At 41.3% G+C, this 20,579-nt stretch overlaps 1 protein-coding gene across 1 annotated transcript in view; it reads left to right on the top strand.

The window, feature by feature from the left end:
• The window catches only part of LOC104344525 (ephrin type-B receptor 5), a 52,764-nt gene extending 32,910 nt beyond the window's left edge, over positions 1 to 19,854 (top strand). The window contains exons 6-16 of the mRNA XM_086465008.1: positions 8,603 to 8,727; positions 9,831 to 9,993; positions 10,839 to 10,953; positions 13,698 to 13,753; positions 13,869 to 13,988; positions 14,378 to 14,625; positions 15,537 to 15,752; positions 16,816 to 16,969; positions 17,119 to 17,308; positions 18,531 to 18,686; positions 19,746 to 19,854. Of these exons, the coding sequence (XP_086321134.1) occupies positions 8,603 to 8,727; positions 9,831 to 9,993; positions 10,839 to 10,953; positions 13,698 to 13,753; positions 13,869 to 13,988; positions 14,378 to 14,625; positions 15,537 to 15,752; positions 16,816 to 16,969; positions 17,119 to 17,308; positions 18,531 to 18,686; positions 19,746 to 19,854 (1,652 nt within the window). The remainder of the gene's footprint in view (positions 1 to 8,602; positions 8,728 to 9,830; positions 9,994 to 10,838; positions 10,954 to 13,697; positions 13,754 to 13,868; positions 13,989 to 14,377; positions 14,626 to 15,536; positions 15,753 to 16,815; positions 16,970 to 17,118; positions 17,309 to 18,530; positions 18,687 to 19,745) is intronic.
• The last annotated feature ends 725 nt before the right edge of the window (positions 19,855 to 20,579 follow it).

Below are 20,579 nucleotides of genomic sequence, written 5' to 3'. Positions count from 1 at the left end.
ACAAGAGTCCAGTAGACTTAATTGGCAAGAGCAGGGACTCGGGCAACACATTTTCTTAATCAAAACAGGAAAGGAATAAAAATAGCTGTCAACAGCTACGTACTACTGTGTTTTGCCAGGCTAAAACCAGCAGGTAAAGCAAGTGGAGTGTGAGCTCTCTGTTCATTGTCCTCCAAATGAACATTATTTTTCAAGGTAACAAGCTGTTTGTTTATTTACAGTCTAATTGCCAACTCTGAGCACTCACAGAAGGTCCCTAAGAATTTAAATGTATTGTCTTCTTCTTATATAGGAACAGCAAAAATAATTTAAGGGTTTAATTTTTCCCTTAGTGACATTTCTCTAATTTGCCTTGTGGATTTACTGAGTTATGATGGGGAGATAGTAAAAATTTCTATCGTCACTCCACAAAAATAAACTCCTTGAGTTTCTCTATTTACTATGCCCTTTCTGTGCAGCATGAGCAGAGGATGAATGTGCTTTTTTTCACATTTCAGGTTTCAGCAACTGCTTAAATGAAGACTGAAACTTTTTCAGCAATTAGAAATAGGAGATGGATAGTAAAACATGGCACCTTGTGGCATAAAGGATTTTTTCCTGTTTATTAGGCATGAGTGGAATCTGTACACGAAAAGTAGTAATAATAGAGGTAAGGGAAGTGAAAATAACTGATTTGCCTTTCTAAAGCACTCTTCATCCACAGGAAGTAAAGTACAAGGTTATGACAGAAGACAACCCAAGATACTTTTAAAGGATTTTCAGATATTTAGAGAAAGGGTCAGAACTAAATTGAAGTCTCTGGAAAAGACATAGGACAATTTCAAATTAAAGATAAGATGTTAAACACATAAAGATGGAAATTTCCATGCTGTATTCAGACTGATCTTCCTTGAGGGTGATATGTGGGAAGATGTGTGGAACAAAGCTAGGTTCTTCATGCTGTTTGCTTAGAATATGAGAGTAGGATACCTGAAGAGGTAATGAAGGAGAAACAAGAATGTGAGGGTGGTAGATTTGGGGCTAGTATTACAGAATATAGTTGTATTAGAGAACATTAGAGGCATAGCTGAGGTTGATTGAACCATGTGAAATACAATGAGAGAGACACTGGATGCTTTCAGAAGCTTATGGGGTGAGATGGAAGGGGAAGAAATCCCACAAATAACGACGAAGAACACACAGGCCCTGTCAGGGTTTAATTTGAATCCAAATTAAGTGATAGTCTGTGAGCTAGCTGTCTGAACTCCTGTTGTAGTCCATGGATGTCTAGTCAGGACTGCTGAGTGAGTGATTCAGCTGTCTGGTCAGAATCAGAAAACGTCTAAGCTTGGAAGGGACCTCTGCAGGACATCTTTTCAAACCCTGCCTGCTCAAGCAGGATCACCTTGAGCAGGTTGCCCAGGACTACATCTAGACCAGTTTTGAATTTCTCCAAGGTTGGAGACTTCACAACCCCTCTGGGTAACCTGCTCCAGTACTCGTTCACCCGCATGGTAAAAAGTGTTTCCTTTTGTTCAGAGGGAACCTCATGTGTTTCAGTTTGTGCCCATTGCCTCTGAGCCTGTCACTGGAAACCACTGAAAAGAGCCTGGCTCTGTCCTCTTTGCATCCTCACTTCAAGTATATGTGCACGTTGATGGGATCCCTGCAAGCTTTCTCTCCTCTGGGCTGAACAGTCCCAGCTTTGCCAGCCTCTCGTCGTATGAGAGTATGTCCCTGTCTCTCCTGTACTGGGGAGCCCAGAGCTGGACACAGGACTCCAAGTATGGCCTCAGTAGAGCTGAGTAGAGGGGAAAGATCACCTCCCTCAACCTGCTGGCAACAGTCCTCCTAATGCAGCCCAGGATACCATTGGCCTTCTTTGCAGCAAGGGCACTTTGCTGGCCGATGTTCAAGTTGGTGTCCACCAGGACCCCCAGGACACTCTCTGCAAAGCTGCTTTCCAGGTGGTCAGCTCCCCAGCATACACCAGTTCATGGGATTATTCCTCCCCAGGTGGAGGACTCTGCACTTCCCCCTGTTGAACTTCATGAGGATCCTGTCAAACCATTTCTCCAGCCTATCAAGGTCCCTCTGGACAGCAGTGCAACCCGCTGGTGTATCAGCCTCTCCTCCCAGTTTTGCATTATCAGCAAACTTGCTGACGGTACACTCTGCCCTATCATCCGTGTCATTAGTGAAGATGTTGAACAGTGTCGGACCCAGTATTGATCCCTAGGGTACACTGCTAGGTGCTGGCCTCCATCTAGACTTCATTCCACTGGTCACCACCCTCTGGGCTCAGTTGTTCAGGCAGTTTTCAATTAACCTCACTGTCTACTCATCCATCCTCATACTTCATCAGGTTGTTTATGGGGATATTATGGGAGACAGTGCTTGAAGCCCACTATGTTCTCTATGGGGATACTATGTGAGATAGTGTTGAAAGCCTGACTGAAGTCAAGGTTGTCAAAATCTGATGCTTTCCCCTCATCTAGCAAGCCAGTAATTTCATTATGGAAGGTTGATCAAGCCTGAGTTCCTCTTTGAGAATCTGTGCTGGCTCCTCACAGTTGCCTTCATATCACTGGAAAAGGCTTCCAGAATTAGTTGTTCTATCATCTTCCTGGGGATTGAGGTGAGGCTGAGCTGCCTCCACTTCCCTGCATCCTCCTTCTTGCCCTTCTTGAAGACAGGAGTGACATTTGCTTTCCTCTAGTCCTCAGGCACCTCTCACAGTCACCATGATCATTCAAAGTTTATCAAGAGTGGCCTCAAAATGACATCAGCCATCTCCCTCATGCGTGCATCGCATCAGGGCCCATGGAATTATGTAGGTCTCAGTTTGCTTAAGTATTTTCTCACCTGGTCTTCTACCAGGAAGAAGATCTTCCTTTCTCCAGCCATTCCCCCTGTCTCTGGAACCTGGAGTTCCTAAAGACTGGTCTTGCTAGCAAAGGCTAATGTGAAGAAGATATTCAGTACCTCAACCTTTTCTGTGTCCTGTGTCACCAGGTCTGCTGCGCCACCCAGCAGTGGCCCACATTTTCTGTAGTCTTTGTTTACCCACTGAGGTACTTAGAGAAGCCTTTCTTGTTTTTGACACCCCTTGCCAGATGTGATTCCAGGTAGGCTTTGGCTTTCCTAACCATGTCTCTGCATGCTTGGACAGTGCCTCTGTGTTCCTCCCAGGTTACCTGTCCCTGCTTCCACCATCTATATACTTCCTTTTAATCTTCGAGTTTAGCTAGGAGCCCCTTGTTCAAACATGCAGGCCTCTTGGCATTTTTTGCCTGAATTCCTGCTTGTTGGTGTGGACTGCTTTTGCACCTGGAGGTAATCCTTGCACATTAACTAGCTTTTTGGGGACCACTCTTCCCTCCAGGGCCCTTTGTCCCATGGGACTCCTCCAAGCAGATCCCCAAAGGGGTCACATCTGGTCTCCTGAAGTACAGTGTTAGGAGATTGCTTTTTGCTCGGCTCACTCCTTAAACTCCACCATCTCATGGTCACCGCGGCCAAGGCTGCCTTCAGCCTTTATGTCACCAACAAGCCCTTCCTTGTTGGTGAGCATGAGGTGCAGCAGGGCACCTCCCCTCATTGCTTCCTCTGTTGTTTGGGTCAGGAAGTAGTCACTGATGTTTTACGGGAACTTCCTGGATTGCTTATGCCCTGCTGTGTTGCTCCTCCAGCAGATATTGCTGGCATAGTGCATAGTATGTTTAGGCACAGCAAAGTCTGCACCAGAACAATGATGATAAATGGTACTCTACTCAGAATGGCTGCATGCAGAAGCAGCTTACAGCTAGTGGAATCAGAAATACTGGGAAACCTAAGAAAAAAAAAATCACTGGAGTGACTTTACTCAGAGTATGCACAATGTCCACCTTGAAGATCAGCGCCTCTGAATGTGAGGCTACATTCAGCTGTCATCTCTCACCTCCATTCAGTTTTTCACATGTAAGCATCTAAGGCCATCTGAGACATCTCTCTACTCAGGGCCAGCAGATGTGACATAGGAACAGTAGAAGAACAGGCACCTACTGGAATGCAGTCTGGGTGGCAGAGAGAATGGATACCAGGGTCTTCTCAAATGATGGGCAACTGAATTGCTCCTTGGGTCTTTGCTTTGGAGTGAGCCAAATTACTCATTAGGTTCCACTGACTGTATTGACTGGGGATGGGATTCAGCTGCCTATCATGAGTATCTGCACGGAATATGGACTGAATGCCACATGCCAGAGATGTTCACGGTCTGCTGAGAATGGCACTTGGCTGTGCTCTGCGTAAGTGGGGATCGCCATGTACTGTTATACTAGTCTGCACTTCATTCACATTCCTTCCTTATCTCATCTGTTGATTTAGGTAGATTTTTAGGCTTGCAGTCACATATTGCTGGTCTCAGCAGATAACTATAGTCAAGGACGTCAGCTTTATTAGAAAACAGCAGAAACTTGTCAAAATAGCTCAGAGAATGTAGCATTTTTAAGGTACTCAAAATATCTTAAATCCACCCCTGTGTGCTATCAGGAAAAAGTTTGTCCTGCCATGTAGAAGAGTTGCAACTGACAGCCCATAAAAAATAGAGTCTAGGAGCTGTATATCTGATGTTTGAACTGCTTTACTTTACAGCTTTGATTAGGCTTTGTATGTGCAAGAGTTTTCCGTACATTTGCTACTTTATAAATAGTACACAAGAAACAGTCCTTTTTTCAGTCTTCCTTAGATGTCTGATCTCACAATATTCATTGTTTGCACCCAGTGAGTAGTTCGAATGGAATGGAATAGAATAGAATAGAATAGAAATAGAAATAGAATAGAATAGAAATAGAATAGAATAGAATAGAATAGAATAGAATAGAATAGAATAGAATAGAATAGAATAGAATAGAATAGAATAGAATAGAAATAGAATAGAAATAGAATAGACTAGAATAGAAATAGAATAGAAATAGAATAGACTAGAATAGAAATAGAATAGAATAGAATAGAATAGTTCAGTTGGAAGGAGCCTACAAGAATCATCTAGTCCAACTGCCCGGATTTGTTGAATCAGGCCCTGTGATTTCAGCTAGCATGTCTCCATTTGTAAACCCAATGTGAAAAGAGCAAAATGGATAGAAGTGACAAATCGACATGGAACTGGACACTTGTGTACATGAAACAAGCTTTGAAAGCTGTGGAGATTGAGATCACAGACTCCGATTGAAGGTGAACCGAAGACCTTTATTGTTTGCTACAGCATCATTATATACTTTTCTCTACTAGTACATGCGCCACTAAGTTAGCTGTGATTGGTTTACAAGCATTGTTCACGTGCCACTACTGCTAACCCCATTGACTGCTATCCTGCAGGCTTGCATTCTCATGTCTTAACAGTCTGTACCTGTTTACTTCCCTGTTATATTCCTGTACTCTTGTTCAAGGCTCAGGGCAGGAGCTGCCTGAACCCTGTTAACTCTTTCCATCCCTTCTCTCCTTGTTGACTTACTCCTACAGAAAGCAACATTTTTAATAGTTGGCATGCATACAAAAGAAAATTCTTATCTAGCACTTCTGTGGCAGCAGAGTTAGGGTAGTTTGGGTGTTGGCTTAAGACATGAAACCTTGAACTTTGTCTTTGCTGATTTATTAGCACTGGGTGAGTAACTTTTTCATACACTTCTGACACTTCTGTACTTATCCACCCACAAATATGTTCACATTTCACATCACCTTAGTATTAATATTCCCATCACCTTAGTATGAAATTTTCCAAAGGAGAAATCTAGATATCTCTTTTACTTGAAGTGGTGGGAGAGCTCTCTGGCCAGTGTTTCATGAGTTTTGTCCTTGAAAGAGAGGCAAACACATGTATCAAAATCTGAACTCTGTCTCAGAGAGGTAGATTAAAGACAACCTGTCTTGTGTTGATTTGTAGCTATTTTTATTACTGAGCATTTTTACTGGTTTAGGCTTTTGCCTTAAGTAGTGTCTGCTCATTAGTTACATACACCGAAATGACTATTTTTAATACAGCAGACTGCATTATCCTGGGCATCCCCACCACCACCACCTGATTACCCTGAGTGATGGACATACCTGGATAATAGGGACATTCTAGGATGCTGTGGCACATGGTCAAGAGATACACACAATGTAACTCTGAGTAAAGTCACTCCAGTGATTTTTTTTTTCTTAGGTTTCTCAGTATTTCTGATTCCACTAGCTGTAAGCTGCTTCTGCATGCAGCCATTCTGAGTAGAGTACCATTTATCATCATTGTTCTGGTGCAGATTTTGCTCTGCCTAAACATACTATGCACAGTGCCAGCTCATGTACCTACCATTGGCAAAAGATAACCTGTTGATGGGTAGCTGAAAATTGATAGTACGTATTAACATCAGAATGGATATGTTTTAATTAAAATACAGGCCAAATGTTCTAGTTGACTTGAGTATTCCTTCCAGGTAGGGTAATAGTTGTGGATTGGGAAGAAATTAGAAGGGTAGGAACAGTAACTGTTAGGGGCAGGAAGGAAAGGAATGAAAAGAGGTGGGAGGGCAGGAATGGAGGGGATATTTAGCTCCAATCATTCTGCAAAATCTTAATTCCAAACAGGAAGGACATGGGTTCTTCCCTGGCAGTGTAGCTGTGTATTTAGGTTTGTGCCTCTCCCTGTGTGTGCTTTATGCCCCATCAGAAAGAAGTTAAACTTTTCACAACATTAAAAGGTAGTGGAGTCTGTCTTGATCAAATATTAACTGACCAGTTATCCCATTCTCCTCACAGTATCATTTGAATACAGTGTTATTATTTTGTGTCTTAAATTCTAAATATGGTCTTGGTTAATTGCTACTGTCTTCCATCCTTGTCACAACATTGTCATTAGCAGGTGAAATAATTGTGCAATCATGCTTGAAAGACAAGCAATTGTAAGAAATAAAAAGAGTAAGGATGAGAGAAAGCATTTTATTTTTTATACTCTTACATTTTTGTTTCATTTACATTTTTAACTGGTTCCCACTTGCCTGAGCTGTTTGGAGCCCCTTTGAATTACATCTTTCTGAATAATTTTATCTTGTTATTAAAAGCCATCGTTTTATCTTTTTCACAATTAATGAGGGGAGAAAATGCTATTCTGCAATTTTTGATCATTTGCCAAATGTCTCTGTTTCCTTCCTCATATCAAGGAAGTTTATATCTATTGTGTAAAATAGACATAATAATGGAGTTAGGTGGCAGCTTTTCAATGGAATGCTTCTTCTGAAAAAGTTAAATGTTGCCAAAAAGGTTACTTCCATCAGGAAAATAAGGGTTCCCTAGCTGCCTACCTGGAGGTTTCCTGGCAACATGACATTTTGCTTGCAGGGAGAAAGCAAAACTTAAGAAGAGCTTTGTGGACCTGATTTAATGACTATCAGGTTAGTGAGAAGTAATGGCGATTACACAAGTCTCAAAGTCTTGAAATGAACTTCAGACTTTTACAATAGCTGATCAAAAGATTTCTAAAATCGGTAGACATTCTTGCTTGCTTTCTGGTTTAGATTCATGCTTCCAAAGCCCTCCTTTATGTTTGATGACCAGATCCTTGCTTTCTACGTAAAGGGAAGCTGACATTTTGCCACAGTGATTAATATATGACACAGACTATAAGACTGTTAAGCAATTAATATCATAATGGAATCAAGAGAGCCAACAGTTCCATCTGTGTAATATACCCAGGCTGGCCTGTTTACCACGAGACATGAAACTTAACAAGCTATTTAAGAACACACAGAAAAACTGAATGTGAAACTTCCACACATGCCCACTTAACAGTGAACTTTAGGTGATGGTTCCAGACAGTAGTGCTAGTTAGAAGCCCATTCAGACTGGACTTCTATGGCCCACAGAAGGACTGAGAGTCCCAAATACAGTGGTAGTTTTGCCATCTGGGCAACAGTCCTGACAGGGATTGGCCTGAGATCCAGGAGCTAGTCTGAACTCAGGGCTGCATATCAGGCTATGAAAATGAGATGCTTTTATTCTCTATGATCTGCAACTGAACTGGGACCACTGAACTGAGGAATGCTTCAAAGTCAGTTCCTTGACATATCAGTGTTCTCATCTGCCTCCATCTTCTGATTTGCATCTGTGATCTGGTAGTGAAAGGCCTCCATTACTTTGGTAGCCCATACTTGATTTTTTTCCCCAGGCAAAGAATTATAATCTGGGGGAGAAGCAGAAAAGAGGTAGTGTGCTCTGCTTTTGTTCTGACCACTATCACATTGTTTGGCCAAATGTGGTGCTTGAACAAGGCAGTGGCACTGAATACTTTTTCATCTTGCACGTAAAAATTGTGAATTTGAAGATCAGACTAATGTTCTAGCTCAATATAGATCATTTCACAATTCCTGTGCGTGATCTGTTGGATGTGGATTTCTTCATTTTCTTTCTGTGCAAGTTGTCAGTGACTGTATCTGCCGGCAGAGTAGAATTGTGTGTGAATTTCTTCTGGTTATTTTAGTACTTCATAATGCAAATTCAGGGAAATTAAAGGAAGAACTGACCTAACTTATTAAGTCATCATAATGAATATCCAATTATAGTTCATTGTTAAGCTTATCCCTTTGCAATCTCTCCTTCCTCTCTTCTGTTCCAGTCCCCTCTGCTGTCCCTATGATGCATCAGGTGAGTCGTACTACCAGTAGCATCACACTGTCATGGCCTCAGCCAGACCAGCCTAATGGGATCATCCTGGATTACCAGCTACGCTACTTTGACAAGGTGAGCAGAAAGCGATGCAGTGCTAATTGTTATATAGCTGTTATGCAGAAGAAAACAGGGCAGTTTTCTGTCTGGAAGATGCCTCCCTGGATCAGGATGGATAAGGAGGAGAAAAATGCTTCAATTATGAGGGTAGAACAAGCTGTAGCAAGACCGGAAATTCACAATATATTCTTCATCTAACATCAGTCCATCTGCATTTCCCAACTTTGAACTATCTAGGGACAATGCAAATAAAAAAAGAGACGATACTAAGATAAAAATTGATGGCTAACAACCTAATGAGTTTAGCACTAGGTAACAGTGGAAGAAGCTGAAGTTTCCAAATGTGTATATTGGAATTGGACTCACTGGAAATTCTGTCATGTGTTTGTGGAGGGAAGTCCTGTGTCCCCATTTATGCCTGGACAGACATCTCTAAAAACTTCTGGGAGGAGGAATGCACTCTTTCATTGATTAAGTGGTGGATATCAATTACCCATTTATGTGCTGGAATTATAGGTGGCAAATGCAAAGTTGTTCTCCATTAGCATGTTTCATGACTCCTAGTCCAACTGATTTGAAGGGAAGAGGTATGTTCAGACAAGATCCTATTCCATATTCTTGGTCTTTCACATAAATATTTTTGCGGGATTGTGCAGAGCTACTGTTTTTCTAGCAGTTAAAGGGCCTGCAATTTGTAATAACATGTTTGGCAGCTTCCTGGTTACAGCATTACATGTCTTCTTGCTCTAGATTCTCCTAGGAGAATACATGAATTTGGAGCTTGTAGAAAGCAAAATTTCAGGACAGGCTAGGGCTTTTTTTATGGATATGCTTAGCAAGGAAGCACAGAACAAGGTAGTTTTTTCTCTCTTGTTTAGGAAAGGAGTGAGAGTCTTTGGCAAAGCTTTATGGGAAGCTCAGCCCTAAGGGAATGAAAAGCAGCAGTGAGGAACAATGGCTAGTGTGCGAGGAAGTCAGGTCTGGAATAGTAGTTGTGGTTGGAAGGCTCTGTAACAGATTCAAAGAATATTGGACTGACATGGAAAGTCTCCTTGATGAAGAGGGTGAGCAGTGTGGGCAGAAGTCTCACGTTACTTTTTGGTCACTGACATTCACAGGCAGAAGATGAGGATAATTCTTTTACCTTGACTAGTGAAACCAACATGGCCACCATATCAAATCTGAGCCCAGGCAAGATCTATGCCTTCCAAGTACGAGCTAGAACAGCAGTGGGCTATGGCCCATATAGTGGAAAGATGTATTTCCAGACTTTAATGGGAGGTAAGTGTTACGATTTTGTACTCAGATCTGCACATGACAATCTTTCATTTGTGTGTGTCCCTGAGTGTATTAGCTTATCCTCTGGAAAACTGCTACCAGACACTCCTACTCAACTTGTATTTCTGTATATCATAATTTGCATATGCAGATTTGTTCACTCAAAGAAGCTTCATGCTGTCAGAGCATATTGGTTACGCTACTGCTGTATTTCCCGGTCCTACTCCTTATTGCCTCTGCGTCTCTGACCAGCGGAGGCAGAGTGTGTCAACAGAAGTCTCTTTAGGAGGATGTTACAGTACATAACACTATTCACTGCTGTAGTTTGGTCTGCAGATGTCACAGGATGTCTTGCAGCTGGATGCTCTGTAAAAGTCTTAAAGACAGGTGGGACACAGGACATATACCCAGAAGCTTGCCTTTCAAAAGTATCACTGTCTATTCATGCAGAGAGCAACATACTACCTTGTGATACTGTTTGGTCTGGATCAAAGTTACTCATAAATGTCATCTACAAGCTAAATTAATACAGGACAATGGGGTCAAGGTGTAGAGCTAGACTATACTTAAATGGCTAGCCAGGCGTCAGTGGATCAGGAGAAGGAAAAGTGGATTCAGAGGAAGCACTGGCTTGTCAGAAGTAGGCAGGAAGGCACTGGAGAAGCACAGTGACTGAAGGGGTAAAGGGATAACCAAGCCAAGCATCTGTTAAACTGCCAGCACTAGCCTGGAAAGCAAAAGGCTGTAGGGATGAAATTATGGGTGAGACCTAGTTGAATAGAAGGGAAACTCTAACAGTTCCCATCCTCTGCATTTGTGTGTGTGTATGCATGTGTCTTCCTTGCTAGGGGAGCACTCGGAGATGGTTCAAGACCGACTGCCGCTCATCGTGGGCTCAGCGCTTGGTGGTCTAGCCTTCTTGGTAATTGCTGCCATTGCCATCCTTGCCATCATCTTCAAGAGGTGAATTCCTTGACCTGCTCATGTGCACTGCAGACAGTGGAACTTTCTTACTCCTGCTACATAACCCTGTCCTAAGGGAAACAGCCTGATCTACATTTATTCAGATGTCCTTGAGATACCATTTTCTAATTAAGGAAGGATCCTGCCCCAGTACTCCTATCTGAGGAGCCTCTCCTTTGGTAAACCGCTCATGTACTTAGCTGATATTTGGCTAGTTAGCAATATGAACACAAGGGAAGCATTTTAAATCTGGTGCTCAAAAGGTATTTAAATGCATCACTCTAAAGAAGGGACTGTGAATTGCATTTTAGGCAAGCAAGTGGAGAATGAAACAATGTAGTGAAGAAGGACTGGTGCAATAAGTATTTAGATCCACTTATTTAGAAGGTGCTAAATACCCTTTAACCAAGGACCAACAGACAATAGCTCATCTGCTGAAGAATAATCTGTACAAGCCCGGTGGTTCCATGGAATGCTAACTCATAAAATATAGGTTAAAGAAGGCAAATACCACTTCCCATTTTGGAAAGAAAAAAGGGCAGATAAGTCAATGTAGAGATAATCTGTTATGGCAAAAAAAGGACAGAAATTTTAAAGAGAAAGAGTGAAAAGTAAAGGTCACTACTTTCACAGAGTTACAAAAGTAAACAATGGGGTTTTTGTTATTTGAAGAAACAGTCATTAGCTGCTCCTTGAATTTACTGAGGTTTGAACTTAATCCCCTAGATCGTCAGTAATGGGTTTCTGTACCTTTGCTTTACTCTGCCTCTGCACAAGAGGGACTTTTTAGCTTTTTTTGCTGACCCGAAAAAGTGTATAAACTACTTAACTTTAGAAAGTAACATCTAGTTTTTGTTATTTCTTTTTTTTCCACTTCCCTTTTCTACATTTGTTTTCTCCTTCAGTTTCAATATTTTTCTTTCTGGAAAGAAAAGTATTGTCAAGTATTGTTATATTTGCATTGTTGCCTCCCTTTGTAGCTTTGAAATGTTAAAAATATAATTTCTTGTTACAGCTGGAAATGTGATATTATGTGCAAAACTCAATGCAGCATATATTTTTCTAAAAGAAAAAGTCAAGCCCAGAATAAATTAATATTACCAAAACTGAGTTGGGGAAAGACATTAGTGTATTTCTGTAAATGTATCTACATAAAAGGAAATATCATAAAAAATAGATTAGTTTATACTTGAAGGATCATGTGCAATTAATAGACAGTTGTTCAGAAAAAGTGGAGATACCAAATTTCTATTTTAAGTTTGTCCTTGATAAGAAAAGTAAGTTTGAAGATGTAGGAAATGAGGAACACCACATGAAATGAGTAGTTCTTTAAAAGGTTGAATATACTTAGTCAAATGCTATAATTTTAACTTGTTTTTGTAAATCGTTGATACACATTTTCCAGGCAATATACAATCTGAAACACCTATTTTAGCTGATTGTTGGTTTTTTAATGATGGAAAACCATTAGTATGTCAGATAACCTATAAAAAACCGTGAATGTAGACCTGACTTTTAGATGCAACAGCAGAGTTACAGCTCTTAGGTATAGGCCCCCAGTAAAGCCAATTCCTTTCTACAACAGAACAGGTTTTGAACTATGTATGCTTTTGCAATCTTAGCAGAATACAAAGAGATAAGCCTGACAACTAAGAATAATACACTAAGTTACCTGTTAGAATGACAGAATTAGTTATGTCAGTAAAGAAAAGTAACATAATGTTTCATGATACTTTGTCTTCAGACGCTAATTGAATCAGTAGCTAGAATGTCTTGTGCTGAAACAGCAAAGCATATGAGTTGACACAAATCCATGCATACAGCAGGGATACTACAGGATACCACAACATCTGATTTACAATCCAGTCTAATTAGACTTAGAAAAGATTGTAAACTAGCACAAGCTGTACATTTTTTGAAAAAAAATTTGAACACTGTTGGGAACAAAGGAAGTTACTTGAAAACAGAAAATATGTTTAGAGCAAACCAAGAACAGGATGAAACTTACAAAACAACTAGATCGCGAGAAAAAAATTGCTTGAATCACACATATTTAAGAGGAGAATGAAATTTGAGAAACACCTATGCTGAGAAGGACCTATGCTTACTGGAAATTGGATGCATGTATGCAATAAATATTACAATAATAAAGACCATACCTGTTTTGATCTGCACATGCAAAAATCACATCATAGAACAGATTTCTGGCCTTCTGTTTCTATGTGGTTGGTTTTGGGTACCATATTTATGAAGAGAATGCTTAAAGTAAATGCTGCTAAGAAATCAGGAGGAAAAATAAAGAAGAATTCATCTCTGGGGGAAATTCATACAAATTAAGCATTAGAGTAAATGGCTCTTAGAATGTTTCGAAGAATTTAGAAGGCATCACAGGAGATGGCTTAGATTAGTATTGAAAAGAATAATTTGTCGTAATTAAATGAAATTAAAATGCAAATTTAACCCAAATAGCAAGAAAACTTCCAAGACAGTAATGCTAAACTGTAGTATTTTTTTTGTCATTTGTCATATCTGAAATGGGGATGCAAACAGTGGTGTAAAAACTACGACACAGAAAACAAGCATGCACTACTTGCCAAGAGATGGGCAGGATCTTAACACCCATCTTCTATCCCTAAGTTCAAGGATTGTCCGAGTCTTGCATTGAGAAGCCTACCCCAACATCCTATGAGAGACTCATAGGACCCAACTCATGTTTTGACTTACCTTTCCTTTATGCCCTGCAGTAAAAGGCGAGACACTCCGTATACAGACCGCCTCCAGCAGTATATCAGTGCACGAGGTAAGAGTTCTTGAGCAACAGATGGCAAGGGCCTGTCTCTTTTCAGGACTCATTAACACCCATATCTCTCAGGGTTTGATTCTGGTGATGTTTTGGGCTGTCTCCTCCACTGCAGGACTTGGAGTGAAGTATTACATTGATCCTTCAACCTATGAAGATCCCAATGAAGCTATTCGAGAATTTGCCAAGGAGATTGATGTGTCCTTCATCAAGATTGAGGAGGTCATTGGATCAGGTAGTGTGGGAATCTGCAGATTTTTAAGTGCCTTCTTGTTCAGCTTGAGACCTGGCACACTACTGTCCTGAAATGGACCCAACCATGGTACTTCAAGTGTCTCAGGATAGCTAACCGTCATTTTTACCAAAATTCATCTTAACCTACTTACCCTTAGATGCTGGCTCCAAACCAAGTTTAAAAAACCCTTTGAAGACTCAGAGCTCCTTATTTGAACCCAAACTCTAAGCTGAGCCTTCATTAAGAACTTTACCTTAATCCAAACAGTCCTAGTAACCCTGTTTCCAAGCAGCGCCTGGAGTCTTCCACAGTAGAATGTTTTAGTGCACCTGACAAAAATTCTTTGCTGTGTTTCCTTATTTGAGGTGTGTTTCTTCCCTCCCTGATAGGAGAGTTTGGAGAGGTGTGCTTTGGTCGCCTAAAACACCCAGGGAAGCGTGAATACACAGTAGCTATTAAGACCCTGAAGTCAGGTTACACAGATGAACAGCGGCGGGAGTTCCTGAGTGAGGCCAGCATCATGGGGCAATTTGAGCATCCCAATGTCATCCATCTGGAGGGTGTGGTCACCAAAAGCCGGCCAGTAATGATCGTCACAGAGTTCATGGAGAATGGATCACTGGATTCTTTCCTCAGGGTACCACAACCAGAATCTCTCACAACTGTTACCTCTTCATCTTGCTGTGTGCCAGTCTCAGATCTGATAATTTTACCTGTCCTTCCTCTTCATTCCTGTCTATAAGTCCTCAGTTGCCCTTTTCAGGTGCAATAGAAACAATATCAAATTTCCAGAATAAGTGGGTTTGGGCCAACACAGTGAAAATATTTCAAAAACTCACCCATCATATAAAATTTCTTCATTATTTTAGACATCGCCAGCTCAAATAATTAATGGTAAACAGTACTAAGTTCTTTAACTTTGTACACAGCCTTCCAGTTCTTTATGTGCATGCTCTGAAGTTTGCTTTTCTAATAATGTTTTTCAGATTTTATCCAATTTCAGCATGATAATGAAGTGATGAAACTTGTAGTTATTTTTTGACTCAGAGTTTCCAGTGTTTTTTCTAGTAATGAAACATAAATACAGACATTTTTGTAGTATAGATGCTTCACTTTTTTTTTACTGATTCACATGCTAATTCAACCACAATGCTTTGGCAGGTACCTTTTGAAGAGCACATGAACTCTTTGTGTAGAATTGCATAGAATCTATTGTAAAGATCTTAAAACAGTAAGACCAGATTTGTGTGCTCCTGTTCATTTAGCAGTCTTAGTAGTTAATGAGACTAGGTGTAGGAAGATATGGCCACAAGATGAGATTTGTCTTCAGAAAAAGATCAACGATGTCTGACTTCATTTGAGATTCATTGCTTAAAGCCTAACTTCCTTTCTTATTTGCTGTCCCTGAACTTTCAGATTTTGGCTGAAGTTAAGATGTGTGTTCTCTAACTCCATAAATCCACCTTTTTACCTTGCTCTTTGTTAGTCTTCCCTGTTGGCTTCATGTCCTGTGGTCATAAAAGGCTATGTTTGCCTCCTCACTTGCAGCAGAAGGAGGGACAGTTCAGTGTGTTACAGCTGGTGGGAATGCTACGGGGGATTGCAGCTGGCATGCGCTACCTCTCAGACATGAACTATGTGCATCGTGACCTGGCAGCACGTAACATTTTAGTCAACAGTAACCTTGTGTGCAAGGTGTCAGACTTTGGTTTGTCCCGCTTTCTGGAGGATGATGCTTCAAATCCTACCTATACTGGAGCTCTGGTGAGTTGCCGCTATGGAGTGCATTACTGCAGTGCTGCCAGCTATGATTTTTTCCTGTGTTCCTCCTTGATTTGGTGTGCCCTTTTTAGTCCATCTTGAGACCAGTGGGATAGAGCCTTCTATCTTGTGGGCTACCTGTTCCATACCAGTCAAAACCAAAAATAACTTAGTATCTGACCCACTCTGCCATGTGAAATGGAGTCTCAGTGACATCCTTTGTGGAATGATGGTGAATAGGACAAACCTCATAACCTGATGTCGCTGTTACCCTTCCCCTTTCATCAGCTTCTTATAGGAAGCACAAAGGACTGAAGGAGAGAATGAAGTCTTGTACAACCACCCTTTGAGGAAAGAGTTGTGTTTTTCTACAGAAAAGATAACTGGCATAAGTATATTTATGTGCTTACAATCAACTATCAAATGAACTTGCTGCCTATGAAGTTCTGACACCTATTATACATACTACAAAAGGGGTGGGAGTATAACAGGCAGGTTGAAACTGCCATTTGGTGTGCAGGGGATGAAGAAGAATTCAGTCACTAAAAAGTGAAACAACTTTTAGATGTATGTGTTTTGAAGAACCAGCACCTGAATGATATTTTGTCTGACAGATCATATCTGCAGTCAAAGAGGTCAAGATGGAAAGAAGAAGGAGTTAATGCTAGCCACTCCCTGTATCTATCCTTGGTGTTGCAGGCTGGGATTGTTTAAATGGCTTTAGATTTCCAAATGAAGATGAGTTTCAGGAGGATTTTACTATCTGCCACCTCTCAAATGCTGCAAAGAAGAGCTATAAAAGTTAAAATCTGTTACATCATGGGATTTGTAGCAGTAAGGAGGCATAATACTGGTTTTTCATCTATGTTTGTCAATAGCACAAGGTGGAAACCTCAGACATAGTTTGAGTTTAAACCAACAATGTTTACAAGGCAGCATCAACTGGACTGGCACGCCAAGCTCAGAGTTCTGACGTACTACCAGCATTTGATCAGTTCAGTGATGTCATTTTCACAACTAGCCCTTATCTCACTAACATTCTGGTTGCTCTCTGACTGCTTTCTAGGGCTGCAAAATCCCCATCCGTTGGACTGCCCCTGAAGCTGTCCAGTATCGCAAGTTCACCTCCTCCAGTGATGTCTGGAGCTATGGCATTGTCATGTGGGAGGTGATGTCCTATGGCGAGAGGCCTTACTGGGACATGTCCAATCAGGATGTAAGTTTTATAAGTGGTGAGAATGTACATCTGCCTCTCTGTCCTGTATCAATTCAAGTAGAAGAAAGTCATACACCACTAAGTGATTGAAGTTTGTTTGTCTTTTATTTTCCTGGCCGTAATAAAGCTTTATTCTTCTTTTCCTGCAGGTAGTTAATGCCATTGACCAGGACTACCGCCTGCCACCACCCCCAGACTGCCCAACTGTTTTGCACTTGCTGATGCTTGACTGCTGGCAGAAGGAGCGGGTCCAGAGACCCAAGTTTGAGCAAATAGTCAGTGCCCTAGATAAGATGATCCGCAAGCCATCTGCCCTCAAAGCCACTGGCATTGGGAGCAGCAGGTGAGATGAGAATTTATTGCAAAATTAATAGGGTTTGTCTCTCGGTAGGCATCATGAGGAAAAGAAATCTGTAAATCAGTCTACGTAGTATTTTTTCCAACCCTCTCATCTGAGACTGGGGACAAATAAGAAGGAAAAAAAAAATGAAGGAAAGAGTTGGAAGAACTGTGTATCCTAATTCACTTAATGGGTGATAAGGGGTTGCAAGTGCTGAATGTGAGGGGAGATAAATCTCTTGATGAAGTGCACTGAGGATGAACAAGTGAGGGATCTTAGAGAATGAAGGGAAGGACTCATCTGGTTGCAGCTACACAAAATATTATGTGGTCAAACAATACTGTGTGATCACGAGCAATGATGAAGGAAGAGAAGACCTTAGCTTATGGAGGGAAGGACATCTGTATCTAAGCTAATTAGAACTGCAGCTTGCATCCCCTGCTTTCCCAACTGGATTTTGCAGCCTGATGGAATCAGAGGCAGGAGGTCAGCAAAGAAGGTAAATGGCACAAAGATTAGACGGCTGTTGGGCTGATGACAGAATGACATCCAGCTGGCCTGGAGGGTTTTTCTCCATGGTTATAGACCTTGTCTCAGTCACAGCTGGGGGAAAGGAAAAGTTCCTAGTCATACCCAGTTTACTAAAAACAGCAAATAAAGAGAGTTGTAGGTTTGGGATACATTCAGATGATGAGGAAAAGACCAAATGCCATATATATGCAGTAATTTCTTTGGCCTTTTACTGCTATGCTTTTACCTGATGGATGTTTGAGCTGAAACAACACACGCATTGTCTCATAGGTTACTTTCTGATCCAAGGACTGCATCTAGGAGAGGGAGAGCTAGTCACAAATGCAAAAAGGTATAAGGTCTCATCTCTGCCTCAGAAACCTCCTCACTGCAACTCTTTGCCCAGCTAATAGGTCTAGACCCAGAAAGTGCGGAAATTTCTGGGACAAGATAATGTGCCTGAGACAGTACAAAATGGGAAGGAAGGATCAATTTCTTGGGTTGGGTTGTTTTCAGGCAGAAAAGGGAACATAGGTAGTCTAGAAACAGGGCATCAAGGCGGGACTTTAGGAATCAGGGCATGAAGAACAAATATAATTTTTCTCCATTCTGTATTCTTCAGAGGTTGCGTTCTCCCCCTCTCATAACTCTTAGCTTACTAGTGTGGTCAGCTGATGTTTATAATTTGTGTTTTTAGAACCTGCCTCTTTTGCAGACCATCTCAGCCTCTCCTGAGCAACTGTCCTCCAGATTTCCCTTCACTCAGCAATGCCCATGAGTGGCTGGATGCTATCAAAATGGGCTGTTACAAGGAGAATTTTGACCAGGCTGGGCTGATTACATTTGATGTCATATCACGCATGACTCTGGAGTAAGTAGAGGGGCAGAGAGCAAAAGATACCAAACAATGAGTTTTCCATGCAAAAAGTGAAAGCAGTCTGAAAAATATTTAATAAGGGCTATATGGAGAATACCTACACATGAAAAAGAGGGAAGCCAGAGCAAGGTAGCTACTGTTTCCTGTATCTTATTAGGGCCTCTGGACACCCCATATACCACTGTACATTTGTAATCTGTTTCTATAAACACTAATACTGATCCCTTGTACATTACAAAACATATTTTCAGAGAAGGACCATTACATCAGAATGTTCGTGACAGCTGCCACAGGCAATAACCTCTTTTAAGGAGATGTGTAGAATCAGCCATACCATATACTGGGTAGTGTAATGTAGAAGACAGTAGGCAGGAAAAAAACCCTGTTCTTAGAATCATAGAATGGTTCGGGTCAGAAGGGGCCTTTAAAGATCATCTAGTCCAACCCCCCTGCCAACAACTGCCATGAGCAGGAACATCTTTCAGTAGATCAGGTTGCTGAAAGCCCTGTCCAACCTGACTTTGAATGCTTCCAGGCATGAGGCATCCACAACTTCTCCTAGCAACCTGTTCCTGTATCTCACTGCCCTTCCTTATCTCTAACTTAAACGTGTTCTCTTTCAGTTTAAAACCATTGCCCCTTGTCCTGTCAGTACAGGCCCTGCTAAAAAGTCTCTGTCCATCTTTCTTGTAAGCCCCCTTTTTATATTGAAAGGCTGCAGGAAGGTGTCTCTGGAACCTTCTCTTCTCCAGGCTGAACAAGCCCAACTGTTTCAGCCTTTCTTCAAGAGAGGTGTTCCAGCCCTTTGATCATTTTCATGGCCCATTTCCATTGTTTCTTTCTGTGTCATAACCTATTAAGTTCTGCCAGCATCCCCTCCACCCACATACATTTGCCAAGCAAAAGCAAGAGCCTTGTCAACTGTTTCTCAGACAAAGATGCACATACACATGTGTCCATATACATTGATTTGGATCTGTAGGGGAATGGACTGGGACTGTTCAGAACAAGAAGCCCTTTTTAACACCTTCCACATCTTCTGTTCTCTTGCAGAGATATCCAGCATATTGGCATCACCCTCGTTGGTCACCAGAAAAAGATTCTAAACAGCATCCAGCTCATGCGAGTCCATTTGAATCAGCTTGAACCAGTTGAAGTGTGATGTTTACATCATCCTTATTCCACTAGTCTCAAACTCTGGAAAGGTTCTGGGGTAATTCAGAGGGATTTTCTCTGTAAGAAAAAGAGATGTCTGTATGCTACTTGGAGACTTAATGCACCCAGAGAGAGCACACTACATGTCCTGTTCCATGAACAAAACCAAAGCCTTGCCATGATTTGAAAGCAGAACTAAATAACTGGTGGTGTTTAAATGTGGCTGACATCATACATTGGGAATGGGTTGGGGGAGGGAAAGGTATAATAACATGGGGAGGAGATGGAATAATAGCTTGGACAGATCACAAGCACCCATTGTCTCTTCTCTGTCAACAGAAGGTATCAGACAAATTTACAAAGCCATCAGCAGGCTTTATCTGTGGCTGGGAGCCCAGCAAAGCTACAAAGACATAATAAAGGCAACAAAAATTTACCAATTTTTCCAAAAGAATGCCATCATGGTGTGAGAGATTATTACTCAAATGGAGATGAACATGAGTTTATCACTTGGTATGCTAGCTTGGTCCGGAGCTCAAGTTCCAGTTAATGCACAATATGTGGTAAGCAATACGACATGTCACCTGTAAAGAGGTTGAGAGTAAAGGGCTCAAAATTCTTTTCTATTTCATATGCAGTTCTTGTGTCTGCTCCATAATGTAGGAGGGAAACTTACTAAATGTTTTTGCTGATGCAAGGAACAGCAAGTCCTTGGTGCTATGCAACTCTATA

This window comes from Leptosomus discolor, chromosome 1 (genome assembly GCF_034619465.1).
Source record: "Leptosomus discolor isolate bLepDis1 chromosome 1, bLepDis1.hap2, whole genome shotgun sequence".
Taxonomy (NCBI): Eukaryota; Metazoa; Chordata; class Aves; order Leptosomiformes; family Leptosomidae; genus Leptosomus; species Leptosomus discolor.
The sequence above is the reverse complement of the archived record's forward strand: the minus strand, read 5'-3'. Positions and strand labels throughout refer to the sequence as shown.